Raw genomic sequence first — 12,731 nt, 5'->3', positions numbered from 1 at the left:
GTTGTTGAAGGTTGCCTCAGAATTTGGCTCAGTTTGATGGAAACATCTGTTCCCCTCGCAGGTATACTGTAAGGACTTTTTTCTCAGTTGGATTCAGAACACAGCAAGTGAGCCCTTGTCTGTCCAATCATACAGACCCCAACACTTGTAAATCAAGTTCTGGGAGGGCAGCAGCAGGTCCACATTCCGTCACCCTTTCTCAGCCAGCTAGGCCAACTGACCGCTGTGAGAACTGCTCTTATCATGTCATCAAATCGAAACATGTTGAGATAAGGGACTGGAAGAGGCATCTGCAGAATTCCCAAAATGTAGTGACTTTGGAACATTGACAGATGCAACTGTCATTTTATACCTTCAACTAACCTGATGTCCACTGGCCCGACACAGTAAAGCTGTCCAAGATCGATTCCAATTCTTTCACGTTATTTTCACATGTCTCTACTAGAAAGGCCTGGTGCTTCTTAGCCTTTTAATTAAGAAAACAATTACACATAATAAGGTCACATATTATAAGAGCTATAGATTTGTGTGAACATATATGGCACTGTTAAGTATAAACAAGCTAATAATTACTCCATTCAAATCTCTTATTAATAAACCTCTTTCTGTCTTAATCATACCTTTTACTTGGCTGAATGTAACCCTGTGTAAGGTCTCGATAACAATTTACTGAGGCCTTAGTGCACTTAGTGGCACTATTTTATACTTTATACTATTTTATACTTAATAATTCTTTTTATCCCCACAGCAACCCAAGAGGTAAGGGCTATTGTTATCCCAATTTTACAGATAAGAAAACTGAGACAAAGAGGAATTAGGAAACCCGTTACGAGATCGAGATTGCAGTCGTGTGGCAAACGGCCAGATGGTGGTCAAAAGTGACCACAGAGAAGGAACTACAGCAGTCTACACAAGAGGAAATGGTAGCATAGGCGAGGGTCTTGGTCATGAAAAGGAACAGTGGGGGGCAACATACTTAGGAGATGGAATGACCAGGCCTTGGGACACTGCACTCGGTTAGACTTCATCAGATTAAACTGGATTAGATGTGACTGGATTGGAGTGGATTGGATTGGATTGGATTGGATTGGATTGGATTGGATTGGACTGGATTGATGACCTTGGGTAAATGCTCAGATAGAAGGAGGAGTCAAGAGTGATCTCAAGTTTCAGGCTCAAAGATCTGGCAGATTTCAGTAGTACAGTGAGAACAATGAAGGTAGAGAAGGTCTTATTTGGGCTGTTTTTGTTTATTTACTTGCTTGTTTGTTTTTGGCAGCGAGTACAAATGAATTTGGTTTCGATCACATTTCATTGGAAATGGCTTTTAAGACATTCCTAGTACCAGCACAACACCTGACAAATAGCAGGCTTTAAATAAATATATTTGAATTAACAAAGAACAAATAAAATAGAAAGGTATGGGAGGCAGCTGGACATAATGGTATAATGCTCAGAAGAGAAGTCAGGAATAGGTTTGGAAATCACATACAGATATTCCCTGGGGCTTACCTAGAGAGCATTAGACAGGAAGAGAACCTAGGACAAGGCCTTAAGGAACTACAGAAGTTAATAGTTAGAAAAGAAAAAAACCAGCAAAGACGATTGAAAAAAGAGTAAGGAAAACAGAAAAGTATAGTGTCATGAAAACCGAGAACATTTCCAAGACAGAGATGTCAGTTATGTCTAATGTCACAGAACATTCAAACAAAATGGAGACCAAATAGTGTTCAATCGGCATAGAGGTCACTGGTGACCTTGATGAAATCTGTTATAATTCAGACTGGAATAGGTTGAAGAAGCAATAAGCCTGAATTTTGGGTTTTTTTTCCTGACTGAGAGCTAAGTCAGCGGAAACAGGAAGTTTAGATACCCCTTTCCCGGTAAGAAGGGAAGGAGAAATAAAGGGAAGTAGTTGGAAGGAAGAACGAAGCCGGAGAAGAGTTTTGTTTTTTTTAATAAATGAGAAACTTAAGCATCTGTAGAAGCTGATGAGGTGGAAACACTAGTGCAAGAGTGCCTACATATACAGAAGAAATGGGAGAACAGATCATACATGGCAAAATTATATCCTTAAAATACGTAAAACTAATAAGACTTTCTTTAGATGTCCGTTCAATTATCACTTTTTCAGAAAAGTTATCCTTCTCTTTCACCCCCCTGACTACATCAATTCCCTCTATAAGATTCTTCTCAGCAATTATCACAATTATGATTCTGTATTTATTTGAATAGGTCTTTTATTAGCCTCTATTTCATACTATTTAAGCCCCGTGAAAGGAGATATGGGAGGGGTTTTGTCCTCACCAGTGTATTGCCACCACCTAGACAATACTGAATATCAAAAGTAATAGTTAAAAAACCATTTTTATATAAAATACATATTACATGTCTATAATTTTTAAAATTTTTTTTTTCAACATTTATTTATTTTTGGGACAGAGAGAGACAGAGCATGAACAGGGGAGGGGCAGAGAGAGAGGGAGACACAGAATCGGAAACAGGCTCCAGGCTCTGAGCCATCAGCCCAGAGCCCGACGCGGGGCTCGAACTCACGGACCGCGAGATCGTGACCTGGCTGAAGTCGGACGCTTAACCGACTGCGCCACCCAGGCGCCCCTCATGTCTATAATTTTTAATTCAAATAGGATCATAGTATACATGCTGCTATATAACTTACTTTTCCATTCATATTATGTCTTTGACATCTTTCCACATCACATTTTTTTAGTTTCATAGATTTTTTTAGTTTGTTTAGATGTACCATTAATTAACTTAACTAGTCTCCTATTGCTAAAATCTACAGGCTATTTGCATTTTTGGCTATTACTGATAATAGTACAATATACATCCTTGTATGTGTACTCATATATCTTTGCATAAACATGCAAGTATATCTGTTCCATAAACTGCTAGAAATAGATTTGCTGGGTAAAAGGGTATGAACATCTATTTTCAGACAATTGTTACCAAATTGCTCTCTAAAGAGTCCTACCTTGTATAATACCATGTCCAGTATAAGTGCCTATTTCTCAATATCTTCCCAATGATAGGAATTATCAACTTATTTTAACGTGCATTTCTTTAACTTTAACATTAAGGATCTTTTCATGTTTACTAGCCACCTGTATCTCTTTTCCTGTGAACGCCTTTCCACATCATGTGCCCGTTTTTACATTACATTGTCCATATTGACCATAGTGATTTATAATAGTCTTTTCTTTTTTTTTTAATGTTTTTATTGATTTTTGAAGGAAGAGAGAGACAGAGTATGAGCAGGAGAGGGGCAGAGAGAGGGAGACACAGAATCCGAAGCAGGCTCCAGGCTCTAAGCTGTCAGCACAGAGCCCCATGCGGCGCTTGAATCCGCGAACTGTGAGATCATGACCTGAGCCCAATGTCGGACGCCCAACCGATTGAGCCACCCAGGCGCCCCTTAGTCTTTTCTAAATTATAAAAACGATCCCTTTGTCATACATATTGCAGATCATTATTGCCAATTTGTCACTCACCTTGCAATCATGTTCGTAGAAACAAAATTGTATTTAAGTGACCAAATTTATCAATAATTTGCTTTGGGACTTCTAAATTTTGTGTCAGACCTTCTTTACTCCCGAGATTATAAAATAATTAATTCCCTTTTTCTTCCGGTGCCTTTTCACCTTCTTTTTTTATGGCTCTTTGATCAATCTAAAGTTTGTTTGATATAAGCAATATGGCAGGGATTTAGTCACATTATTTCCTCTTATGTATGTCCCGTTACCTGAAAACTCTGGGATAATTTATCTTTAAAACACTGATTTGGCATACTGTGATATTGTGATTTATAGTAAGAAATATAATTCTGGTCTTTATCCACGGTTCCAGGCACATAGCTCCTAAAACCCTGGTAATTTCCTTTCGGAACAGTCCTAAGTCCATCTTTTATTATATTATTTAGTTTTGTTCCCAATTCCTGAAATAACTTCAGGGTCAGAAAGGTAAAATGGATGTCTTTTGTTATTCACAGCAAACTCCTTTCAACCACACCTCATTTTATGTCAATGCCTGGGAGGGCTTGTCCTCGGGCATGCACACAGTCTGACAGACTTGTCAGGAATGACTGTGACATTATATTGAAGCCTGGCTTCCTAGCAATCACCTCAGGGTCTTAATGTTCAGTCGGTCTTTGGTTGTGTTTAAGCCCCCCTGCACCAGCAAGGCTTCCACTCTGCGTTGATGTGTCTGTGTGTAGCTTGGGGCATGCTTCCGGTCTGCCTCACATCCTGCTCAGATTGCTCTTGAGTGGATGCCACCTACCACACGTACACGGCCTTCCCAACTGCCGACTCAGCTGTCACCCCATGAGGGGTCCTCTTGGCCGTCTCTTTCTCTAGTTCTCTATTTTAAACTTCTGGCTGCTGTGTCATTTTATTGTATCATAGAGGTACCAGGTTCCTCTTAATCTCTCTTCACCCAGATTTATATTGTTGTCAACCATGTCCTTAACCATGGAATTTTCCACTCTCTACTCCACATAAGGTAAGTCTCCCCAAGCAGAGGTACAGAGCTCTTTTCCCTGAAAGCCAGCCTGCCTTTCCTCCTGGGCAGAACCCTTGTGCCTCTGATTGGATTTGGGTGTGGAGACCCACTTTTTCCAGGACAACAATCCTGCTCTGTAAGTGGCCATTGGGGCATTGCAACGTCTGGTCTTCTGGGGCAAGAGCAATTGCCCCAATTTTGTTGACCTGCCAAGACTGGGATAGAGCGTCAGCATTACAAATGAGGTCTGGGTGGAGGAAGAGTGATCTGGTCCTCTCACTCATCCCTGCCCGGAATAAAATTGCTGCAACACAGGGCTCTGAGGGATGAGACATTCCAGCAATCTGCCTCTCCCAGGAAGAAAGCATAGCCCCAGCATAAAGGCCAAGGAGAGAGGAAGGGCCCAACCACCCAAGGTACAGCTTCTGTAACAGGGAGCACGATGGAAAAGGGGTTATAGAACCAAATGCCCCCCAGGTTCTCATTGTTCTTACTGAAATTTCGTTGATTTTCTTCTTTTTGATAATTTGAGATATAGTTTACATACCATAAAAAGAAATCACTTAAAGTATACAATTCAACGGTTTTTAGTAGATTCATTGAGTTATACAACCAACACCACAATCAATTTTAGAACACTTTCTTCACACCAGCAAGAAACCCCATACCCATCAGCAGTTACCATCTTCCCTTAGTCCCTTCAGCCCTAGGCAACCCTAATCTACTTCCTATCTCTACAGATTTGCCTTCTCTGGGCATTTCATATACATGGAATCACACACTATGTGGCTTTTTATGTGTGGCTTCTTTCACTAAGCTTAATGTTTTCAAGGCTCATCCACATGAACTTCATTTGATGATCGGTACCTCGCTTTTTCTTTATGCCTGAATTATATTCCATTCTATGGATGTAACAACTTTTGTTCATCCACTCAGCAGTTGATGGACATTTGGGTTGTTTCAGCTTTATGGCTGTCATATAAAATGCTGCTATGAACAAGTGAGTGCATATTTTCATTTCTATTGGCTATATACCTAAGAGTACCATTGCAAGGTCATATGGTCACTACAATTTTTACATTTTGAAAAACTTCCAAACTGTTTTACAAAGTGGGGGGTATCATTATACCTTCTCAACAGTAGTGTATGAGAATTCCCAATTTTTTCACATCCTCACTAATAACCTGTTATTACTTGCTTTTATTTTATTATAGCCATCTAAGTTTGTGTGAAATAACTTGCCATTATGGTTTTTAATTTTTTTGAGTACAGCTCATTATGGTTTTGATATGCATTTTTCTGATGACTGCGCATCTTTTCACATGTTTATTGGCCACTTATAGGTTTTCTTTGGAAAAGTCTCTGTTCAGATCTTTTGTCCATTTTTCAAATGGATTTTTTTATTATTGAATTGTAAGAGGTCTTTATATATTCTGGATAAAATTACTTTACCAGATACATGATCTGCAAATATTTTCTCTTTTTATGAGTCGTCTTTTTATTTTTCTGATGCTGTTCTTTAAAGGACCAAGGTTTTTAATCTGATTAGTATATTTTCTTAAATGATAGATTCTCCTTTGCCCTCAGGACAATTTCTAAAGCTTTATATGATTTTTTTTTAATTTTTCATCAGTTAAATTGTTGTTCTGCTAAGTAGAGAGTTTTCCAAGCTCTTTACACTATCATTCCAGAAGTTCTTCCCTGTAATATATTTTAATATCCTAAAGATCTTCTGAATCAATATTTTCCTGGGATATTATCATATAATTATATTCCCAGAAGAACTCCAGCATCATATTCACAAGTTATATGCAGATACACACACAAAAATGCCCCTCTGCTATTTCAATACATGTACTATCTTTAATAGTACATGTAATAGTATCTTTTTTCATTAAAAATCCTGTACACTTGAGGGGTGCCTGGGTGGCTCAGTCAGTTAAGCATCCAACTCTTGATTTCGGCTCAGGTCATGATCTCACAGTCATGAGATCTAGCCCTGAGTCAGGCTCCAGCTGGGCGTGGAGCCTGCTTAATATCCTCTGTTTCTCTCTCTGCCTCTCTCTCTTCCTCTCCCTCCCCACACACACCTCCCGTGCACATGAGCACAAGCACATGCTCTTTCAAAAAAAAGAAAAGAAATCCTGCACAGTTGAGATTATTAGCACCATTTTACCAATGAGCAAACAGATTCAGAAGGATAATATCACTAAAGGTCACACAACTATTACAAGACAGGACTGAAACTGAAAGCCAGATCAATCTGTCTCCAAAATGTATGCTGACTGAGGCTAAGTCCTCACCAATATCAAGGAATAAAACTTAACAGAAATATAAATGTAAAAAGCCAGACAAATTGCACACTTGGAGTCAGTTTAAAATAAAGGGTTCAATTAACATCCTAGTTCAACAATAATTCTTCTCTCCCAACTATAGGGCTCAATCCTGACTAAAAGACAAGCTAAAATTTCAACACCATTACAGTTTAAAACCAAATTTAATGGCAAATTAGCCAGGAGACACTGACTAGTATAAAATGTTTCCAAGAATAAAGAAGAGGCTTGACCAATGACGAGGGTTAAAAGGAATTAAATATGCCAAAAAGTTGCTATTACATTCATAATTAGTAGATTATAATTTTCTACAAAGATATCTGGCTAATAGTCTCTTAATACAAATCTAACTTACATTTAATAACTAGGTTTATGAACCAACTACTGACCAGAAAAACTGTCATTGTTTTACAGGTGACAATTTTCCTTCCCAATAAATCGTTTTGGTTTTATAATTTTGAAGCTTTCATTCTTTATTCATATATCAAAAGTGTTTGAGCTTTTCTGAAATGTGGATTGCACTTATATTTAAATATTTTTTCCCAAAGTTGTTAGTTCCCTTAATAGCTTTTTGATGGGCAAAAAAATTCTAGAATGAAAACAGAATTTATCTTATAAGTAAACTGTTGGGTTGAAAACAAAGTGCCAAGCAAAAATAAAATACTAAGTTTCTAATTTTTGATTAACATGTTTTATCATGTGACATAAAGAGTAAGTTAAGGTTAAATGTCACATTATTGACTTAACAAATTCTATAATTCTGTAATTCTAAACATCCACAGCAGTTTAAAAGGAAAACTGTAGGGTAAAAGGACTCACTTCTTTTTTCCTTGGACATAATCCACATAAAGAGTTTGTTACCCTCACAATAAAAATCTCTTAAGCTGTGTCGGGTAACCAGATGATGTTTAGATGAACATTTATTGATTACTCACGATGAACCAACGACTACTTTATTTTTTTTTTCAACGTTTATTTATTTTTGGGACAGAGAGAGACAGAGCACGAACGGGGGAGGGGCAGAGAGAGAGGGAGACACAGAATCGGAAACAGGCTCCAGGCTCCGAGCCATCAGCCCAGAGCCTGACGCGGGGCTCGAACTCCCGGACCGCAAGATTGTGACCTGGCTGAAGTCGGACGCTTAACCGACTGCGCCACCCAGGCGCCCCCCAACGACTACTTTAGATGTCACAATGAATCTACAACCAGTGTAGACAGGGAACCAAAAATATAAAAATATTCAAAGAAAATTCAGAAAAATGTGTGACTGGCAGACTTTAATGTATTATTAAAGAGGAGTCAAGGTTGGTTATAAAATACCTTTACCCAGAAAGCACAATGAGATGACAAAGACCTAAGTTATATTTCCACCCTGGTATGCTATATCTCACACACTGCTAAATGAATGAATTGCTGCTGGCTCAATCTAATGCATCATTCTCTTTGTGTCTTCCATAAGTATCTTATCTTTCTCTAGTCTACAAAGACACATCCTTCACTTTTTTACTAACCATGCATAAATATCTCAAATGGATATGCATATGAATAAAAATTTCTAATGCAATCTCTTGAAGAAACATACAAAAAGCATATGCAAATATTCATAACTAGAAATTGACAAATGGGTCTTCCTGATCTGCAATGGAAAAAGTTGACTCAAGCCATTAATAACAGTAAAAGTAAATAAGGGACACTGTTAATAAGGTTAAAAGTAGTAAAAAAAGAAAAAAACACCATAAATATCTTTATTTAATCACTAAGATTTTTAAATGAAATTTTCACTTTAAACATAGGTTGAACTTTTGTAGCAGTGATACATAATCCTTATAATTTCTGAACTTTTTAAAAATGTTTATTCATTTATTTTGAGAGACAGAGCATGCATGTGAGCAGAGAGGAGCAGAGAGAGAGAGATTTATTCCCAGGTCAAAGAGACTCCCAAGCAGGCTCCACACTGTCAGCGCGGAACCCGATGTGGGACTTAAACTCACAAACCGTGAGATCATGACCTGAGCTGAAATCAAGAGTTGGACACTCAACTGACTGAACCACCCAGGCGCCCCTGTGAATATTTTTTAACTCAAGTAAGTTTTAAATTTTTTTTAATTTTTTTCATGTTTATTTATTTAAGAGAGAGAAAGAGTGCACATGAGCAGGAGAGGGGCAGAGAGAGAAAGAGAGAGAGAATCCCAAGCAGCCTCTATCCCAACACAGAGCTCTATCTCATGAACCATGAAATCATAACCTGAGCCAAAATCAAGAGTTGGACGTTTAACTGACTGAGCCACCCAGGTGCGTGTTTTTTCCTTTAATTAAAAAAAAAATTGTATTCAAATATATTTTATGCCATTATGAAGGAATTCTAACTAAACCAGGGAAACATCAGAATCTATAATCAACATCACATACTTTCTCTCACATTTTCATCATATCTTCGTCCTAAGAATCATTACATACCCAAAGCATTTGTGAGACAGAAGCAGAGTTTGCTCAGCTGAACTGAATTTGATCCGGTCAGCTTTCATGATCATCACTATCTGCAGCTTTCCCTCAATCATAATTTTTTTGGCGGGGGGAGAGAGAGAGAGAGCAAGCACGAGTGCAAACAGGGAAGTAGGGCAAAGAGACAGAGAACCTCAAACAGGCTCCAAACTCAGCGCAGAGCCCAACACAGGGCTCAATCTCACAACTGTGAGATCATGGCTGGAGCTGAAATCAAAAGTTGGAGGCATAATTGACTGAGCCACCTAAGCACCCCTCCCTCGATCGTATTAATGATAACTAGTATCTCTTACTTTGCTTGCCTATGCTATTTCCATGGATGTAAGTACTCTATGCTTCCAATTGTTTGTATCATAAGATGAAATATCACCCTCCCTATGCAGATCTATAATTAGTTCGTTGTTCATAGGTGCTACCTTCCAATCTGAATATGGGCCTTGACATAAAGACATCTCTCTATCTCTCTCTCTCTTTCTTTCTCTCTCTCTCTCTCTCTCTCTCTCTCACACACACACACACACACACACACACACACACACACACACACAATACCATCTTATTTATTCCCAGGTCAAAGACGAAATTTGAATTTTCAAAACTTAGTAATTTATGTAAGAATAAATTTCAAAATAAAAGGAAAAAGAATTAATTTCAAAAAGCTCACTAAAAAAAAAGCTTTATGCTCACATTATAAATTTAGAAAGCCAGCCATTTAATGAACATTTAAATACACAGATACAAACATACACAGTTAGTGCTATTTAATACTATTAAATTTTTAAGGGCCGCTAAGAAAGACAGAAAATGGTTTTTATATAAGCAAAAACAATGTTCACATACAAATACTAGCCCTATTCTGGAGGAATCAACAATTTTTTAGTAAAAAAAGTCAGAATAGAATGTTTACTGGCCCATTAGTTTTTAACACCTCCTGCAAAATCAGAGACATGTCATTCTAAAGCAAACCTAACAGATCATACGAAGCAAAAATATTATCAGGGAACATTAACTTTACCACAAAGCATAGCAATCAAAACACTTTTCAAAATCCGATCTAATGCTAGCAATCATTATATTATATAATCACTTAAACCCCCAAAGTACAGGGAAAAAACATACACTTGACCATTTTCAATCACAAGTTCTTTAGAGAATAAAATATTCTTTGAACTAAACCTCATGAGAACCAGAATTCCCTTTTCAATATATGGTCTCTCCTAGAGCTGTAACTAAATATTACTGAGTGGCAGAAAAACAAATCTCAAGAAATGATGGACTTAAAAAATTTCATTGTAGAAAGCACAAAGCAAATCCTAATAATACCAATTTTAAAATGATAGCTCCCCTGCTTCGAGAGAAGCAAATATAAAAACTCACCGTAATGACTAAAAGACCCAACTGGATATGTTGAGCCTCTGATGGACTTTAATGAGCATAATCACTAAGCAACTTAAATTAGAAAGTCAGTTTTATTTAGTGGTTGATTAAATCATTATTAAATTCATAGATTGTGAAATTAATAGTTCAATTTTAATCAAAACTTTTCAAAGTCAAATTCAATAGTGTGTAACACAGAACATGAAACTAATTTTGTTAAATCTTTAGATGTCCTATGTTGAAATTCTATTAATTCTAAGGCATTAAATATAATAATAATATATGATTCATTTACCAATCATATCTTCCAAATCCATACACTGAATGGGAATTTCATTAATATAAAAGTACAATTAAAGTCCTCTGGGTTTATATTTCTTAAATACCAACAAAAGACTCAACATACCGAGTTTGGACTTTTCCAGAATGATGTTCCGTATTTGTATTATATCTCCTGAAACAGGGGAGCTAACACTTTCCAACTGGTTTATTAATATATCATGCATCTTGACTTAGACAATCTCTAAGAACCCCTCCAGTTCTAAAAAGCTAAATTATACAACTAGTTTACAACTATTATTTTTAAGCCTCAAAACTTCCCAAAGTCTCTGCATATTATTAATAACACCTTGATTTCAATAGTAAACTTTAGAGAGGAAATTCTCTTTAATTTTCTCTTGCAATGCAACAGAGAAGATAAAGACAAAGACTTGAATAATGACCATGAACATGACCTAAACTAGAAAACAAGCTGTTACCTCAAAGAAAGAGAAAAATTACCTGTGGGTAATTTATGCTTCTCATCTATATTCTATAAAATACTGAAAATATTATGTTCAAAAGAAATATAAGTGTGGGGGCACCTGGGTGGCTCAGTCGGTTAAGCATTTTGGCTTTGGTTCAGGTCATGATCTCACAGTTCATGGGTTTGAGCCCCATATCAGGCTCTGTGCTGACACCTTGGAGTCTGGAGCCTGCTTCAGATTCTCTGTCTCCCTCTCTCTCTGCCCCTCCACTGCTCACACTCTGTCTCTCTCTCTCTCTCTCAAAACTAAATAAATATTTTAAATAAATAAATAAAATAAAGTTTCATTTCCAAAAGCGAAAGGTAAATGCTTTCTCTTAAGTCATTTTCTCTTCAGTCAAAACCAATTATGAATTCAAAGCAAAAATAATAATAGCCAGCTCTGAGGATGCAAAACCAGAAACATTTCATTTTTTATGGTTTAAAATTTTTAATTTGGCAGATATCTTTTTAGAAAAAAAATGTTTAATGTTTATTTATTTATTTACTTAGAGAGAGAGAAAGAGTGCACGCACACACAAGCGGGGAAGGGGCAAAGAGAGAGGGAGAGAGAAACCCAAGCAGGTTCCAGTCTGATAGCATAGGGCCCGATGTGGGGCCTGATCCCATGACTGTGAGATCTTGACCTGAGCTGAAATCAAGAGTCAAATGCTTAACTGAGACACTCAGGCGCCCCCAAGAGAAAAAATTTTTAAACTCTTGCCCCCCACTCCAAAGACCACTAGTCTATTAGGAAAAAATAATAATAATAAAGGAATATATACAAGAAAAATATATTAAGGAAACATGATAGATGAATTTTTTATAAAAAGAAAAACACTGCACTTACTATGTAAAGGAACAGTATTTTAATTAAATAAATATTCATTATGGCACAAAAACAGACATTCAGATCAATGGAACAGAATAGAGAGCCCAGAAATGGACCCACAAACATATGGCCAACTAATCTTTGACAAAGCAGGAAAGAATATCCAATGGAATAAAGACAGTCTCTTCAGCAAGTGATGTTGGGAAAACTGGACAGCAACACGCAGAAAAATGAACCTGGACCATTTTCTTATGCCATACACAAAAAGAAACTCAAAATGGATGAAAGACCTAAATGTAAGACAGGAAGCCATCAAAAGCCTTGAGGAGAAAGCAGACAAAAACCTCTTTCACCTCTGCCGCAGCAACTTGTTACTCAACAT

General features: G+C 37.1%; 1 protein-coding gene across 12 annotated transcripts in view; it reads right to left on the bottom strand.

Annotated features, from left to right (window-relative positions):
• The window catches only part of CCDC171 (coiled-coil domain containing 171), a 310,942-nt gene that overhangs the window by 204,886 nt on the left and 93,325 nt on the right, over positions 1-12,731 (bottom strand). For all 12 annotated transcript variants that reach the window (XM_019815993.3, XM_045043841.1, XM_011288346.3 and 9 more), the window contains one exon: positions 364-466. In XM_019815993.3, the coding sequence (XP_019671552.2) occupies positions 364-466 (103 nt within the window). The remainder of the gene's footprint in view (positions 1-363; positions 467-12,731) is intronic.

This window comes from Felis catus, chromosome D4 (assembly GCF_018350175.1).
Source record: "Felis catus isolate Fca126 chromosome D4, F.catus_Fca126_mat1.0, whole genome shotgun sequence".
NCBI classification, from domain to species: Eukaryota; Metazoa; Chordata; class Mammalia; order Carnivora; family Felidae; genus Felis; species Felis catus.
The sequence above is the reverse complement of the archived record's forward strand: the minus strand, read 5'-3'. Positions and strand labels throughout refer to the sequence as shown.